Source organism: Camelus ferus, chromosome 1 (assembly GCF_009834535.1).
Source record: "Camelus ferus isolate YT-003-E chromosome 1, BCGSAC_Cfer_1.0, whole genome shotgun sequence".
NCBI lineage: Eukaryota > Metazoa > Chordata > Mammalia > Artiodactyla > Camelidae > Camelus > Camelus ferus.
Genome location: NC_045696.1, coordinates 10,346,172 through 10,365,089, shown reverse-complemented (window position 1 = coordinate 10,365,089; position 18,918 = coordinate 10,346,172). Strand labels below are relative to the sequence as shown.

Here is an 18,918-nt window from a genome sequence, read left to right as displayed (position 1 = left end):
CTCCAAAGAACCTACCTATTGTGGGAATTGATTGTATTCGGAAAGCTCAAAAGCCTAAGGTATCAGGGCAGGGAACAGAAGAGGTGGGGAAAACATCTGGGGCTTGGTCATGATGCAGCTGAGGGGAGAGGAGGGTAAGAAAAGTGATACTGTCTTTAGATATCGAAGAACCAGGCTGTAAATATAAACTTTGTTTTTAATAAAATGCAAATATAATAAAGACTATTTTTAGGGAAATGGGGGTGGGTTGTGAAAACAAAATTTGTGCCACAATTCCCTCAAGGTAAAGAACTCCTCCAGGATTAAGTGAGCATGTTGATTTTCCTCAGTAATTCTTCGGAAAAGCACTGAGCCTATCAATCACTTTAGGCTATTCCTTTGTTTTCAGTCAAAGAAATAAGAAAAATGATCAGCAAAGGGACCAAAGTAATAATTTCTACTTCAAGTAGTTCCTACTTCAGTCCTTCCAGTCTGAACAGATGATACCGTGAAGAGACTGCTCTGAAATAACAGCACAGGCTGTTAAAAACAAAATGTGTCTAATTGTTTAGAGCAGAATAAAATTAGCATTAGATGTTTCTCTCTCAGGATTTAACAGGTTGTTATTTGAGATTTAAAATGTCAAACACTAGCCTCAAGCTTTTATAAACTTTAAACAGAATCAAAATGAGAGTGTGATGACAGGAGAGTACAGGAAAAAACTTGGATAAATCTCTAAGATCGGCAGAGATTATCAGATATGGGGTAATTAAGTATAAAATGGAGCAATGGGCGGGGGGGTCCCGAGTTGACATTATGATTGAAAACCATCCCATTGTAGAAAAATGTAGAGAACCTGAGCTCAAGCATCTCTGTCAAACACTCCTGGGCTCTTGCTCAAGAAGCAAATGTGACATGGCATTGATCGGAGTCTTAAATCCTGCTACTTCATTAGGTTGATACATGTCAAAAATGTATATAATGGAAAAACCTAGCCTCTGAGGCAATAACACAAAGTATACAATGAGGATCTTAGAAACAGTGTAATCAATAAAACAATGCTCTGGTTAGTACTCGTCTACACAATGAACACCAAAAGATACTCAGATTCAACAGCCCTGAGTCTGTGTAACAGGGAAACCTTTATATTATGGGAATCACATTCATTTTTAAATGATTATGAGGGACTCAGATATTCTAACTCACAAAGTCTGTTAAGAGTGGATACTAAAATTGTCTCCTTTTTTCCTAAAAATGAGGAAACAGGGAAATTAAGGGATTTGCTCACAGTTAAAAAACAAATTTGTGGCAGAGTCAAGAGTAGAAAAACCAGCCACTATCTGTAGTCAGCCTTCTGGAGGCCCTTCCTAGCCTTCCCGTTAGTATTTTACAAACCTGAGTATAATTCTCCTTATTTAATAAAGTTGACCAGGTCGACTTGAAGAACTGAAAAATGAACAGCAAACCAAATTTTATGGTTCATTTTCTCCAACAGATTTAACAATATTAGAACGTTTGAGAAGTAGTATTTATTGCAACAGGTTACAAGGGAATGGAAACAAGTAATTAGTCTTACAATCTGTTGGAAGCAAGACAGAGTTTACCGACATTCTGAGGAAAAAACACAACAGAGAAAGAAGTAACTGAACAGGACGGTATCCAGACAAAGGCACAGCATTCCACAGCCGCTTCATACTCTGTGCACACTAAGTCCTCAGGGAGAACAGACGTTAAGCAAAATAAGGCTTATATTAGAAGCTGCATATAATACCGTTGATATTATTCTGTCTGACAGCAAAAGGCTCTAGAAAAATCTCTCTGGAGAAAAAAAGTGCAACACAAAACCTGTGTAACAAAGGAAAGGAAAAGTAGAGCTAAAGACCCAGTGGTCCCTTTGAAATCTCTCACGGGAATACACACAGTGCAAACACAGTGTTCCAAACTCAGCAGAAGTTTCTGCCTGGAGTATGAACTTTCAGGTTAAACATGTATTTTGCAGGAAGAGTTCACCCTAAAGCTTGAGCGCCAGAGCGAAGAGAGACTTGCAGTCAGTAAGTAAGTGGATGAAATGCCTACTTTTTCACTAGGTTGTAATAATCCGCTTTGGGAAGAAGTGCTTTATCTTGAAACTAATTATTCCACCTTTTGTTATATGGTTCATGCTTTCAAAGTGCACTTGTCTCAAATTTGCTTGATACTGAATTTTGTAACGTCAGATAATAGCAGGCTGTCAAAAGAGAACCCCGGGGATGGATGGTTTAAGCTGCTTTTTTAAGAAGCATGCTGCTGAGCTGCCTTACGGTCTCCTTGCACCAGCCATACAAAACTGAGCCTATCTGCTCAAGTATCGTCCCTTCACAAATCAAGTCATATTAGAGGAATTGTTTTTAAAAGAGGCTTTCAAACTAGTCCTTCAGGCATTTAAAAAAATCTTCATATAAAAGTCCACTTCTTTTATACATAAGAACAAACACTTTTTTCCTTTAAAAAAATCTCATTTTTAAGCCAAAATAAATTAAAACTTGCTGAAATACCCTTTTTAATGGCTCAATGCTTATTTCAGCTATAAGGAGCTGTGTTCTTTGCACATCTTTGAAAATTAGAGATACTGAGACAAAGTAGTTAACTCTAAAATGATATGATGATACAACTCTGGCTCAGGGAACAGACTAAACTTGAAGTCTTTAAGAATAAAAAACTGACACTCATCATCCCATCTATATAGTCTTATGTACATATTAATAATCTATTCAATGAAAAAAAGGACAGAAATTTCATAAAACTATCTCAAAACTTAGAGCATAAAAGTGTAAAGAAACAAAACATTTAATGTACAATCTATTCCATTTGGCAATGTGTAAATTATATTGAGAGATAAAAACTTATCTACAAATAGAATATAACAAAAGGAAAATGTGATTTGAAAAGTGATCTCAGGTCCATAGCTCTTCAGTTCTTCCAAATTTGTAGATCAGAGTGCTAGAAAGATATTAAAATAAATTAGGAGGAAAAATCACACAGAACAAGCAACAGAGAATTTATTTTCTAAATATGTTTTGCTGGGTACCTCACTGATCCCTTTTGTATCAATTTCTAAAATTAAAGATTGTGGTGGTGTTGGTCTGAATTTGCTTGTTTTTTAAAGCCGTTTGCTGACCTTGATGGCTAAGTTTAATTAAATATCCTTTCTTAAAGTCTAGAAAGTTATTAGATAGGATACTTGTAAGGAAAGGGGGCATTTCTCATAGTGGTTGGCATTAGGGCCACTCACATCTCTAGGATTCTACAGTATCTGACTTACAAAAACTGAAGAATCCTAAAACAGACCATGCTGCCATTCTTCATTCATTTAACAAATAATTATCATAACTAAGTACTGGCTAGGCACCAGGCACCTAGCTAAGCACTAGAAAGGTGACTGTGAACCAAAACAAGACAAATGTGCACATTAACGGAGCTAAGAGTCCAATGAAGGAGACAATCAAATCCCAACTCAAAGACATGCTCTAAAGGCAAAGCACATGGCACCAAGAGAGGGAAATACAAGGATCTGACCTAGTTCGAGGGGGCAAGACAGTTTTCCTGAGGAAGTGGTGACCGAACTGAGATCTAAAAGAAGAGTGGGAATCACCTCGGCAAAGCATAGGGGAAGGAGGAGAGGCGCGGAGGTGGGACACTCTGGGACCCTGAGTTGAGTTGTGGGTATGTTGGATGGCTTGGGTTTAAAACGTCAGCCACCTGAGAGGGTATAAGTAAGAATCCAGACACGTGGTTTAGCCGTGGAGACAGACATCTGTGCCTCAATGGCATGTAGGCAACAACTGAAGTCTTAAGATAAAGGAGCTCACCTGGAGAGAGAGAATGAGTCAAGAAGGGGCCTAGGACAGAACCTTAAGAAACTCCAGAAGTTAGTGGGTGGAGGATCAGCTTGCAAAGGAAACAGAGGCAGAGCAGCCAGAGAAGCAGGAGCTGTATACAGCTGGCTGGATAACTTGCCAGCCTCTGGGCAGAGCACACAGTTGATGTGGTCGGCAGTCACTGTCCACGTGAGCACAGGCCTTTAGACTGTTCATCCAACTATCATTTATATGGACTCATCTACCACTATAAAGGGCTGAATCTGAACTTAAATTTGATCTCTAAACAGTGCCTAAGATGTCTTCATGAAAACTCACTGTATTCCCAGAAGGTTGTCAGCCACTTGCCAAGAAATACAATCACAAGATAGCAGAAACCATCAAACATCTTTCAAAACCAAAAGTGTCCAGGCCACAGTGCAGTAAGAGGAAACCCAGGCAGAGCACGGCGAGCTGAGGAAACAGTTGAGAGTTCAGGGCTAGAGTCTGCAAGGCAGAGTACAGAGAGCCGGAGAGAGGGAGCCCCGGAGGTCTGCAGGGGTCCCCCCTGAGTCTTCTGTCAAGTACTGATAGTAGATGCATGTGAGGAAACTCCCCAAGAAAAGGGAAGGAACCTTTGGAAAGAACAACTCCCAGAGCTCCCACAGGGCTGGGAAGACTTCACAATCTCATAAAGCAGAGTAGAAAGCCTCAGAATACATGGAGCATCGGAAAGAGTACTCAGAAGTGTAACTGCCTCAGTAAGGGGGACATGCAACCCTCGTCTAAAGCTGCTCTGGTCCTGCCTTATGAAGCTTAAAAGCAAGACTCAAAAGGATCAAGCTGTTTCCCAGTGACTGGATTGCATCCAGAACAAAGCTCAAAAACGTTTAAAGAAATACCAAAAAGTCCAGCCCCCAACCAGCTGCATGCAAAGAACACAAATAGGGGAAAAGAGACCCAAAATGGAAAGAAAATAAAAATAGTCAATAGGAACAGACTCAGAATTGACACAATCAGGCAAGGACACTGAAATGGTTACACACATACTTCATATGTTCAAGGAGGTAGAGGGAAGCATGTTAGAGAGAGATGTGGAGAATGTAAAAACAAAGACCTAAATTACACTAACATAGATGAAAAATACAATGTCTCAGATGAAAAACACACCAGATGGGAGTAACAGTGTATGAGATACGACAGAAGCAGAGATTAGTGAACCTGCAGATACAACAATGGAAACCATCCCACGTGAAACACACACGACAAAAACGAGAAGCAAGCATCAGTGCGCTGTGGGACAACTTCAAACAGTCTAATACACATGTAACTGGAATCCCAGAAGGGCAGGGTGGGCAGAAAAAATATTTGAAGAAATAATGGCTGAAAAGATTCCCAATTTGATGATAACTATAAATCCACAGATCTAAGAAACTCAATGAGCCCCAAGCAGAAATCTGAAGAAAACTACACCATAGCACATCATAATCAAACTGCTTAAAACCAGCGACAAAACAAAGTTCTTCAATGCTTAGATCTTAATACTTTTGTGGGTGGGGTGGGGGGTAGGGGATATAATTTTCATAAATGATGCCTAAAATACCTATCTTTACATTAAAAGACATTTCATTCTGAAAAGTATAGGATACAGGCTTCACTTTGGAAGCTTTTTAGAAGACTGCCCCCCAAAAATACTTTTAATATTGTTTTATTTTTATACTTTTAAGTTATCTTAAAAACCTAATCAAAAAATCTAATTCCCCAACCAAGTTTTATATATGATGTGCATACTATGTATTAATTCTAACTTCCTTTCTTTGTTTCTTTTTTTATTAAAGGTACATGATATGGTTTCTTAATAAAACACAGGTTATGGAAGCAGCAGTCTGGGTTCAAATCCCTGTTCTGGATTTGCTAGCTAGGTGTCCTTAAATTATGCTCTGAGTCTTATTTCCTCATCTACAAAACAGGAACACCATCTGGGTTATATACTTAAGATAATTAAATGGGCATGTAAAAGGTAACAAGATCTCAGCTGGTAACATCCAGCTGAGGTCTTGGCACATAGCAGGGCCCCACTTAAACGCTTGTGTATGCTTCTATGCAACTGTAGAATTTTCACCTTTTAAAAGAAGTTCTACACATTGTAACTAATCCAAGGGATTTTACATGTCCCATTGCACATGCTGCCCTTACAATAAAGATGACATTTCTGTAAAAGTATAGGTCTAAGTAAGAAATTAGGCAACTTACCTAAAAAATATAAGTGCATTTTGAAAAAACACAGCTAGTCCTGGATAAACATCAGTATCTGCACAAAGTAAAACAGATCAGAAGATCACAAAAGGCAAATGGCAGTCACAAAGTCTTTGTGCCATTCACAATGACATGCTCTGTACACTACAAAATGCTGTGGTTATTCATTAACTCTAAGAAATCCACGAAGAAACTGAAATGAGAAAATGCCGGTCTCATTCTCCCAAAAGGAAGGATTGCTGTCACTCGGATAAAAGACAATGAATTTATCAGGTTCTCCTTTTATCTAAAGTAGTTGCTATGGTTTGAGCTGCATGGAAACTGCTAAGGAAGCAGCAGCTCATACCTCCGTGTCCTGTGGCCAATACAGAAATACACAATGTCACACAGGTACACATTAAAACAATTTTTTAACAAAGGTACTGGGGATTGAACCCTGGACCTTGTGCATGCTAAGCACGCACTCTACTACTGAGCTGTATCTTCCCCCTACAAATTAAATTCTTGATGATTTAAGAGTCTGTTCATTTATTTTCTTTCATGAATTCAGGAATTTTATTGTGCAAATCTGACATATATAAAAAGAATTGTAATTTATCATCATGTTCTCCTGGGGAGACAGGTACTATCTTCATAGGAAGAAAAAGAAAAAACTGGAAATGACTTATATTTTTATGGATAGTTAATAAAACTATAAATGTTGTTTAAAAATACTAGATAGGATGAAGAAATGCTCAATTTGTAGCTTTGGATATCACACAGCAAACAATAGAGCTGCATGCTTAAAAGCTCCAAGTTTGAGTCATACACCCTGGATCTGAATCCTAACTCTACCACTGACTAAACGTATGACCATGGGCAGATTATTTCACCTCATTATGCCTTAGTTTCCTCACTGGTAAAACGGACATTGTAATAGCACCTGCCCCAGAGCGCGATAAATGTGGACTATGCATAGTGCCTAGAACAGTACGCGGCCCATAAAGTGCTATGTAAACACTAGCTGCTGTTATGATTCCAGAAAATCTGCACAGCAAAAGATTTGAAATACTTGTTAGAAATGCTCTAAGTATATTCAGTTTACAAACTGAAAAGTGTATATAATGAGCAATGCTGTAGAAATATGAAGATGAGACCCGTAATTGAGAAATTCCTCAATATGTACTAGTTCTTCAAAGATTAAGATCAACCAATGCGTGTATAACCTTTACAAACTTAATACTTCCCTACATACCTTTCAGGAATGATCATTTATTCCTGATTTCATAATGGAAACTAGAAAGTTTCACATGTTGCTTCATGTACGTATGCAGACTTTCCAAGGAAACTAATAACAGCAACCCACCCTTCTTAGAGTCAGGGATAAAATGAGCTTAAAATGTCCTTCCCGATATGATTCCATTTAGAAACAGGCAAATCTACAGAAAGTAGATTAGTTGTTGCCTAGGGCTGGCAAAGGGTAATGAGGAGTGATAGCTAATGGGTAAGAAGTTTCTTTTTGGGGTAATAAAAGTGTTCTAAAGTTGGATTATGGTGATGGTAGCACAACTCTGTGACTATACCAAGCATTGAACTGTACACTTTAAATGGGTGATTTACATGACATGCATATTATATCTTAATAAAGCTGTTTTTAAAAAAGCACTTTCAAATGAGCTTCATACTAGAACTGTCTGCTCCGTTAGTATTTTTAATTAACTAAAATAATATATTTTAGATATATATGATGAGTGGTACTAAACATTAGCCAACGACTGTCCTCTTGTACTGACTTATTTTGTACAAAAGACAAAGGTGTTCCAAAGATCTTATACTCATCATATCAAGATAGTAAAAGGCCAGCTGTGAATCAGGACAAAGAGATGTGACAGTTAAGCAGAGTGACAAAGATTCCAGAGACAGAGGTATCAGAAGGCGAGTAAACTGTTATCTGAAACTGATTCACGTCTGTGGCGTGAAGGGAGAGAGCCAGTGCAACAGCGTCTTCTGATTCCTCCACTTCTGCTTTTCAGCCCCAACCTGGATGGAAAGCTGTCGTGACTGGAACAGTTGCAAAGCTCAGAATGGTGCACAGAGAGCTCTCTCCACTGTAGCAAGTTTCTGCATGAAGGCTACACACACCTTCAGTCTTACCCTTAAAAAAACTCCCCCTTGTACCTAGCACTGAACAATTACACGCTGGGGTTGGAAAGAAGAGGTATTAATAGAACAAAAGATACTAGGGTTCATAACGCCTTGCCTTGAAACCCTTGGGGCAAGGCATGTTTTGGAACTCAGAATTTTTCAGATTTAAGAATGGTAACAAAGGGTATAATATCACATAGCACCCCCAACTGAGTTTGGACGAGCATCCCATAATCAAATACAACCACATTCCTCTAAGAAAATATGTGAATACTTATCATATGAAATAAAGACCATAAAGAGCCCCGGGTCAATTGAGGCCAGGTTTTGCTGCCAAACTGGTTATGAAAAACTCGACCTTCAACACTTTATGGATTTTAGAACAGTGTAGAAGGGGCTGTGGATCTGTACAGGCTTCTCACTTTTACCACCAGTCAGTAAACAGGTCTCTAGCATAGAGCCGGAAGGAAGGAAATCAGAACCTCCAGAGATGGCTGAGTTACCTGGTCTCTGTCAGTGGCCTGGATTTCCTAACATGGTTATCCCACTGCACTCAATGACCCTACCAAGTTTTATTAAACAACTTATAAACCTTTGCGTAGAGTTTTATCTCCATGCTAACTGAATAATTAAACTAAATTTTACTCCAGGTGGGGTTAACACACTAAGCCAAATATAAAAGACATCGGAATCTCTCCTATGAAATAAAGGAGGAATAAATACTTACTTTGGGTAACATACGCGCCAAAAAGAATCCACATAGAAGCAATAAGTGACCCAAACATCAACATGAAACCAATGAAGAGCCAAACTCGAGCACCTGTGTGAAGAATGAAGAATAGGTTGTATGACTTTGCTCATTTCTGCATTCTGCAGCTCTTTGTCTTAACAATACATAATACCGGAACACGGTTAACCTAACATATGTTATGCCTATCAAAACAGTCATGTATTTACATATACCTGCTATAACAATTAACTGAATTAAGATAAAAAAAAAAAAAGAAATTAACTAAAAGGTGTTAAGCCACACTTGGAAATGGAAAAGAGGTAAGTTACTATTCTGCTGGCTAACAGTTGAATAAACTAAACTAGGCAAGCTTCATAAGTAATTATTTGACTAAGCTGATTAATTAAACCCTAACTGAAAAATTACCCTGTTGTATATATTATCAAGGTAATTGTTCTATTAGAAATAGCAAATATATTTCAGATAGCCATTACCACACAGGAATGAAAGACTGCAAATGAATAAGAAACATATGCCCCTTTTTCATCAATGTTAATATCATGCCACTACTCAATATGGTGCTAACAGCAGCCATGTATTCAGTCTCTTATGGCTGAGGCAGGCAATCTGTACCACATGCCCTTGAAAAGATCAAGGACAAAAGCATCTCTTCAAACCTCTACTGTATAGAATTCTAGAATTTACACAATAGAATCTCAATAAAGTGATCATCCAGACACTTGAGTAGATTCAACACATTTTTAGGAAAGAAGGTTAGCATTTGTGCCAAACCCTGATCACAGGTATATTGACAGCCTGTCGCCCTGTGGAAGGGGAATAAAGCTTCCCTGAATTGAAAATAAAATCTGAGCCAGTTTCCATAAGAGAAAGCTAAGTTTGCCGCAACTGCAGATATTCTGTTACTAGGTGAACAAAAATTCATATATTTTAGGCACCAGATATGCAGGAAGCTCAAAGCTCAACACAGTAAGAACAGCTGATATTTGAGAGAAATGGGTCCCTAGATTATCTAAATTTTATTATAATACTAAGCAGGTCCCCAGAAATACACAGTAATGTTTAGTTCCTTCGAGAAAGACATCCTCCAAATTCAATCACAGCTTTTATCTAAAGTGAATGAAAGGAACTATCACAAATTCTTGTAATTATCTTCCTTCATGTCCTTTATATATGACCACACAAAAACGTTCTAATAGAATTAAATAAGAAAAAAACTTCCCTTGAAAAATGAGTATGTTTTCCTTTAGCAAAAAATAAACTATAACATTTTCCCTTTTTTGCTTTGACTGCAAGGAAGCTCATGGCCAACGTTAATGAACAATTAAGAGGATCCATCTTATCCTAGATTCTAAGTACATGATCTTTTTTCTACCTAGTATCTGTTCCTTTTTATAGCTTTCTTATTTAACAGTTCCATTTGTAGTGTATTATTACTTTGATAATACTTTCCTGCAAATTCCTCTGGGAATTAAATGGGGCTAAATTACAAATAAACCATTTAGGTAGCATGGAAGCTTAGTGTGGCAACATCTGAGCAAGCCTAGAAGACAGTCTGCCCTTAAATTTTGAAGCATTAGACAGAAATTGCACCTAAGGCACTACATATAAATATAAATTGTATTGTGAATTTTAATTGGGTAGGGAATAATCATGGAAGAAAATATAACAGTCACTTACTAAGAGTAAAAACTATGGGCTTTGGAACCAGACAGACCCAAGGCAAATACAAGCTCTACCTTTAAGCTAAAAAGCTTTCGTTAAGTTACAGTGAAATTTTCTACAGAAAATAAGATAATAGTAACATAATCCACAGCAATGTCTGAGGAATATTCTTTAAAGAAAAATGATCAAATAAATTATCATGTGCTCTATGTACATTTTCACTTGCCAATACATGCTTTCTTATTTTTTACTCTCAACCATTTCTGACATTACTGGGGCACAAGACATGCATGCATGTGTATGCACGCACGCTCATGCACACACACACAAACGCACTTTTAACTTAGGTTTGTCTGTCATTTGTCACTATCCGCATCCTCTCCAATTCTTCAACGATCCCAATGGAAGTGAAATTATAAGATCTGCATCAGCAATTAAAGCATCAGGAACAAAAGAAAGCTAATCTGTCCCCCCTGTAACTGGCTTATTTCACCCAGCATAATGTCCTCCAGGTTCATCTGTGTTGTCACATATGGCAGGATTTCCTTTTTTCTGTTGTCACATATGGCAGGATTTCCTTTTTTCAAGACCCATTCCCTTTATGTGAGGAATCTAAGAGTCAAACTCACAGAAACAGAGAGTGTAACAGTGGCCACGGAGTGGGAACTGGGGAATTGCTGTTCAGCGGGTAAACAGTTTCAGCTATTACAAGATGAGTAAGTTCCAGAGGTCTGCTGTACAGTATTGTGCCTATGGTTAGCAATAGTGTATCATGCACTTGAAATTGTGTTGAGAGTAGATCTCATGTTAAGCGTTTTTACATTAAAAAAAATTTTTTTTTAAAGCTAAGCTCTTTGGCTCCTTTATTTGGTTTAAAGTCTCATGATACTTGCTCTATGATTCCATTTATAGATTCTAGAAAAGGCAAAACTACACTGATAGAAAGCAGATCAGTGGGGGCCAGGAGGTGGGGTAACAGGATTAACTACAAGGGGTAAGAGGGAACCTCCTGGAGTAACAGAAATATCCTGTATCATGATTGTAGTAGTAGTTATCTTGCTGTATACATTTGTCAAAACCTGTTAAACTGTATACTTTAAGTTGGTGAGTTTTATTTTATATTTCATACAAATTATCCTCAATTAGACTGACCAAAAAAATACACACACACACACACACACACAGTACTACAGACAAAGAGACGAAATGGTTCCTGATTAGAGACGATCACAGAACGGTAGCTAAAAGCATGGGATCTGGAACCAGACTGTCAGTGCTCAGGTCCTGGCCCCACCACTTATTTGCTTTATGACTTTGGACAAGTTATTTAAGTTCTCTGTGCCTTAGTTCTTCATCTAAAACTGAGGACAAGAGCACCTACCTCATAGGACTACTGTGACAATTAACTGAGTTAATACGTGTCAAGCATTCAAGCCAGTCTCAGGCACACACTAAGTACTCCACAAGTACTTGCTATTATTCTTAATCATCCTTCAAAATTCCCCTCCCACCTAGTCCAAATTTCCGACCATAACACAAATCACCCTCCCTAGTCCTCAAAGGTTGGAGATAGGACATCTAGCATTGTGCTTTTCATGTATGGCATGGAAATTCCACAGAAAACAAAACTACTGGAATTCTAACAGAATGTGTTATAACCTGAATAAGAGAAAATACTACTAAATGACAATTCAAAAGAGTTCAAATTAAAAAAAAAATGTATATGCAGACAAACAGCGTGTTTCTTCTAAATACTTTCGTTGTAGTCTGTTGGTGTTAACTCAGGTGATCACAACTGAATGTGAAAAACACTGCAGTCCTAGTTTTGATCTCTTAATGCATGCATACTTTGTTGTTAGTAATCATGGTCAGCCATCTTGTAACTAATATTATTGGTCAACATTTGGGATAAAAATAAATCCATCATTAGCACTGGAGGAATAACCTGGAGCCCAAGATCCATCTATTTGAATGGTAACATTTTACCTACATATTATGGGCATATAACACGACAAAAAATAGAAACTTCTGACAGTAACTTTAATTTTCTTAATGATTTAAATAACACAAAAAATTTTTCTTAAAAGTAAATTTTAAAAAATCCTATATAATCATTACCATTCCTAAATAAAGACTCACTATGGGCTTTGCTTTTTCTGCTGATAAATCTCTCTTTTTTAGCCAGCACACATTAACAACTCAAAAGTGCATTTACCTGTTCTTCCTAAACAGCCGCTTTCATAGCTGTCACCTCTCACCTGAGCATTGGACACAGCATTTATCCTAGAACAATACAAAATCATCTAATAAGCTTTCATGCTGCTAAAATATTCACAGATATTTACATACCATTTAGAAGGGAAACATTTCCTAACCAAAGTCAGTATCTGAATAACTGAACGTATCTTTTAACTTAAATATCCTAGTGGGTAGAAATGTTACGTTAGTTTTATTTTTCTAAAGTACACCCAGAAAACACACTTAATTTTAAGAGATTACTATCACTTGTCTCCAGTGATTATAAAAGAGGGGTCAATTTTCTGACTTCTTTGCCTGTTTCACATTTATACATGAATGACTCACTGTGAGGTATCTCATTTTAAGGTTCTTGTTATAATCAGGGTTTAAAAGTTTCTCTTGGTGTTAAAAGTCAAGTGATTTTCTCTGATCCATTTCTCAAATTCAGAGAACACTGGTCTATATATAAGAAACAGGTCCACTTTGTTCAGCTTCTCTTTCCATTTTTGTTATAACAAGGTGCTTTGTAGAAGGAATTGTCTTTTCTTAGCATCCTGAATGAATATAAGTAGTTCTGTCTTCTACAGTTTCTTTTTTAAAACCCCTAACATTTAAGAAAATTATGTAATCTTAACATTTAACATTTTTTTAATTATTAAAAGATATCCATGAAAAGCTTCCAAATTTTTATGAAGTGAAATAGTAGATAAACCTGAAAATGATTTAATAAAAGAGAAAAGCCATGTATCAATCTCATGTAAAGCCAATCCTGCCCTTCCCCAAATATTGGCAAACACAGTCAAGTATCACATTTAAAAAATATAATACTCCATGGTAAAAGGTAAGTGTGTTAGAATGCTCCAGGATGAATCACTACTAAAAAATCTAGAAATATAACATATTTTGTTACAGCTAAGATGCCATTAATTTTTAAGATGCACCATTATTTTTTTATACTGACAAGAAGGAAAAAAATACTATCTTTTGTAATGATGAGATACCACTGACTACAAAAAGCATCCTGATGTTCAGAGATAATAAAATATAAAAATAATCTTAGGACCTATAAAACATAGTAATTGGGGAGAGGGTATAGTTCAGTGGTACAGTGCATGCTTAGCATGCACAAGGTCCTGGGTTCGATCCCCAGAACCTCCATCAAAAAAATAAATAAATATACCTAATTACCTTCCTCCAAAACAAAACAGAAACAACCATAGTAATTAGTCAGTTAAACAAATATAAGGACAAACATCACAAGATAATCTCTATACATGATAAAAAGATTATCTGACTAAATTCAACACTCATTCTTGATTTAAAAATCTTAATAAAGTGGGAATATATACACACATATATTTATGTTAAAAAAGAATCTATTAATTAAGTTAAAAAGTTATTCCAGATAGTATTAAACTTTGAAGCAAAAATGTTTATAGAAAAATAACCTTGCATTGAGAATTACCTTCATACTTACATGAAGAAAGCCAATGTGGAAAAAACACCACATGTGTGAAAGGCATGGTTCAGCTGTTCTGGCTTAGGATATACCACGGCTGCGTCAATCATTATCCACCAACCTGTAAAAAACTTGAGAAAGAATCCATGTCATTAAAGTACCACTGACACTTTGGCTTAGCATGATACCTGTTCCTTAACATTACCCTTTTTCTATGGACCATGTAACTGAAACATAAAATATGCCTACTTTTAGATATTGAAATACGAAAAATGAGAATCCCTTGTTTACTTATTCTCTATAGCATATGAGGTGAATATAATGAAATCTCTGTAAGATTCTGAAGTTCTGCTCTCAATGCAAAATGAAAATTTTACTATCTAGGAACGAATTATCTCCTTCTTTCATCCACCATAAAATTACATGCAACCAAAGCTCTCTTAACTAACCTCCAACTAACCAGCTCCTTGATTATCTCATGTGTTTCATTCTCTCGTTCATATTCAAAAGAATATGAATATTTCTTTTTAATGTGCCCAAGCATTTTTGCTTCCACAAATGAGATGCCATGTCTCCAAAAAATATCTAAGCTCGGTATAGTTTTATTTAATTATTTAATTGATTAAATACTGTAAAACTGACTAAACATGAGTTAGTAAAATGTAATGTTTCTAGGTAAACTAGGCTGAATAGACTTAAAGCACACAAGTTACTAAGAATTTCACAGACAAATTAAGTGCAGACGAGACAACCATAAAGAGCAAGAAAAACTAACAAACAGATAAAAGAATTCTGCATGCAGACTGCTTCATAATTATTTTTAGTTCTTACTCTGCTTTATTTATTCAATTTTTTCTACTAGACTTCAGGTATAGAACTATATACTGAAAAGATGAATTTATCTATCTTTAATTTTTTATTCTCTTCAATTATAGTTTACCTGAAGATATTTAATATAGTTCCTGTGCTACACAGTAGGACCTTGTTATTTATCTGTTTTATATATAGTGGTCTGTATCTGCTAATCCCAGATTTATTCCCCACTTCCTTCCCCTTTGGTAACCGTAAGTTTGTTTTCTATGTCTGTGAGTCTATTTCTGTTTTGTAAGTAAGTTCAACTTAGATTCCACATATAAGTGACATCACATAATATTTTCTTTGTCTGACCTACTTTACTTAGTATGATATCTTCTAGGACCATCCATGTTGCTGCAAATAGCATTATTTTATTCTTTTTGTGGCTGAGTAGTATTCCCTTGTATATATGTACCACATCTTCTTTATTCATTCATCTGTCAGTGGACATTAAGGTTACTTCCATGTCCTGGCCATTGTAAATAATGCTGCTATTAACACTGGGGTGCACGTATCTTTTCGAAATTAGAGTTTCTTTTGGATATATGCCCAGGAGTGGGACTGCTGGATCATATGGTCAGTCTATTTTTAGTTTTTAAGGAACCTCCAAACTGTTCTCGAAAATAGCTATACCAATTTACATTCTCACCAACAGTGTAGGAGGGTTCCCTTTTCTCCACACCCTCTCCAGCATTTATTATTTGTAGATCTTTTGATGATGGCCATTCTGACCTATGTGAAGTGATACCTCATTGTAGTTTTGAGCATGAAAAAGATGAGTTTAAATTAAGTGTAACAGATACTGAAATTTGCTTCAAAAATGTAGTAGGGGCAGGGAATGGCTGATGGAACACTAAAAGATTAGACGTGATCTGATTTTTTTTTGAAGCTCAATGATAAGTGCAGGGGATAAGAAGGGACTCTTTATACTATTGTCTCTATTTTTGTTTATATGTTTGACATTTTCAATAATAAAAAGTTAAAAGAAGAAAAAAAAATGTTGGGAGGAAAATTAAGCAATAGTTTGTGAACAAATTTCTTCCTCTCACTTCCTGCCTGTCCTGCAGCCAGGGAATGGAGATGGCAACCCTTCCCTAGAGCACCTCAGGGCTTCAGTTCTAATGCGGCCTGAGATTGTTACTGCTGTCTACACATCCCGGACTTCGATGAGTCACAACATTAGTTACATCAAATTCTGAGTCTTTGAGAACCTTAAAGGAATTATACATATTATGTAATTGACTTAAAAATGCTACTGCTTACAAAAATTGTATTATCACAGGTATTCACAGTTCAAAGGAATCAGGATTAATTTTCAGGGCATTATGCTGTACACCTGAAATTGATACAACACTGTAAACTGACTATACTTCAATAAAAAAATATATATATATATAAAATTTTTCTTCAGGGCAAAAGATGAGGCATAATGTCACCAACCTGGCTTTTTCACTTACCAATATACCTGCTACCACAGAAGCCACCGCATTTCTTCTTTCACTCCAATCAATACATTCACATTCTGGCCAACGGAAATTATCTAGGAAGCCTGCCATTTTCACCCCTTAAGCATGGATTTTTCATTAAATACTATAATCTACAAGTAAAAAGACAAAAAATAATCAATCTAAGGAAATGTTTTTAAGAAGTAAAATACCTTACTCCTTTCATAAAGATTTAAACAAATTTACTTTAGGTCTAACTCTACTACACTGAAGAAGAAAAATTCAATACGTCAATGAATGTCTATAGAGATGTACGTAAGACTGTGCTAGGACACAGAGGGAGCTTACTGTTTATTAAATGAGTGTGGTAGTTGTAAAACATGTCTGCAAATTCTTTGACACTTCTCGCATTGAGAGGTGGATCTATGTCTCTCCCTTTGAATTTAGGCCAATAAAAAAGGCTGGTTGACCAATAAAGCAGAGAAAGTGATGCTATATAACTTTTGCCAGACAACTTCTGAGACTAGATAATAAAAAACAATGCAGCTTATAGCTGGTTCTCTGGAACACAATACTTGTGTCCTGAGTTGCTTTGTAAAAAATCCAAGGCCACAGTGCTATGAGGAGACCATGTATAGGTGTTTGGGCCCACAGTTTCAGGTGGGGGCCCAGCCGACAGCCAGCCATCAACTGCCAGATGTGTGAGTAAACACTTCTGGGTGACTGCTGATCCATCTATTAGCATTAACCCCACACTTCAAGCCTTCCCCGATGAGGTCCCAGATATACAGAATAGAAACCTGTCATGCTGACTATGCACTGCCCAAATTCCTGACCTACAGAAATCATAAGCATAATAAAATGGCTATTTAAACTACTACATTTTGGAGTTACTGCAATAGATAACTGGAAGGATAAAAATCACATGCATAAAGAACCATAAAAGTACAACATGCTGTGGAATTTTCCAAATAGTATATTCAGATGTGATGATTCAGGAACATCTTAAATTTCAGAAGGAAAACTATTTGAAAGCACAGAAGAGTGCTGAAAAGCAAGCAGAAACTGGAGGGGATTTGACCCTTGAAAGAGAACACAATGAATAAGATCCACTTTTATACAGCTTTTCCCCAGAAGAATCCCTTAACCTCCAACTCCCAGCCAAGTGAATCCCTGTGGTGCAGAATAGCTAGAACTTGAGCAAAGTCAGTCTTTTTGGCTTGAGGTATCAGAGGATGAAGTTCAGGATTAACAAGAGCAGCTGGAAATTGAAGGAGAAATCTTGGAGAGGTGTAAGTCACAGGAGGGAGCGCCAAACACTTTAATATAAACTCTCTTAAATACCTTACAGATAACCCCTTAACAGCACGTGCATAGAGGAGACTCCAAGGACCTCTGCAGGAAAAAAATAGCTAGAAGGCTGAAAGAACTAACCAGATTTCAGGTGATGCCCCCTGCAAGACATTTTGGAATCTGAGTCCCACCAATGCAGAAATCAGTAAACACCCTGAAGATTTCCAGATGTACTCTATCAAAGTGTAAAGCCAAATCTCCACAATTTCAGGGTGATCAGCCAGTGTTTTAACAGCTGTTAGAACAAAAAGTAACACTCTTCAGATGAAGATAACTGAATCCAAAGTGTCTATAACATATCATCCACAATATCCACTACAGTTGACCCTCAAACAACACAGGTTTGAACTATGCAGGTCCACTTACATGCGGATTTTTTTCACTAAGTACGTTCTACAGTACTACACGATCTACAGTTGGCTGAATCAGAGGATGCAGAACAACAGATATGGAGGATCAACTGTAAAGTTAAACATGAATTTTTGACTGCACAGAGGGTTGGCATTCCTAACCCTGTGTTGTTCAAGGGTTGTGTATAGTTAAAAAATTACTATTCACAGAAAAAAGAAAAATGTGACCCTCAAGGAGAAAAAAAAAAGTCAATAGAAACAGACCCCAAAATGACTCAGATATTGAAATTAGCAGACAAGGACTTTAAAGTAGCCAGTATAAACATTTTTAAAGGAACATGGTCAAAGTAACTGAACTCATAGAGAATCTCAATAGAGAAAAAGAAACAAATTTTTAACATAAATTTTAGAACTCAAAATTATAATATTTGAAATTTAAAATTAACTAGATGGGTTTACTAGGAGATTAGAGCCACTAGAAGAAAAGGATAGGAAACTTGAAGAAAGATCAAAAGAAATTATCCAATCGAGAGAAGAGGGTTTTTTTTTTAAACTGGGGGAAGAATGAATAAAGCCTCAACAAACTTAGGAACACTAGTAACTGGTCTAA

At 36.7% G+C, this 18,918-nt stretch overlaps 1 protein-coding gene across 1 annotated transcript in view; it reads right to left on the bottom strand.

Annotated features, from left to right (window-relative positions):
• Positions 1–1,488: 1,488 nt before the first annotated feature.
• Positions 1,489–18,918, bottom strand: part of TMEM50B (transmembrane protein 50B) — a 34,214-nt gene continuing 16,784 nt past the window's right edge. The window contains exons 2-7 of the mRNA XM_032473975.1: positions 16,618–16,757; positions 14,324–14,436; positions 12,824–12,891; positions 8,923–9,015; positions 6,069–6,126; positions 1,489–2,958 (exon numbers count right to left, since the gene is read on the bottom strand). Coding sequence (XP_032329866.1) covers positions 2,913–2,958; positions 6,069–6,126; positions 8,923–9,015; positions 12,824–12,891; positions 14,324–14,436; positions 16,618–16,716 — 477 coding nt within the window. The 5' untranslated portion in view covers positions 16,717–16,757 and the 3' untranslated portion in view covers positions 1,489–2,912. The remainder of the gene's footprint in view (positions 2,959–6,068; positions 6,127–8,922; positions 9,016–12,823; positions 12,892–14,323; positions 14,437–16,617; positions 16,758–18,918) is intronic.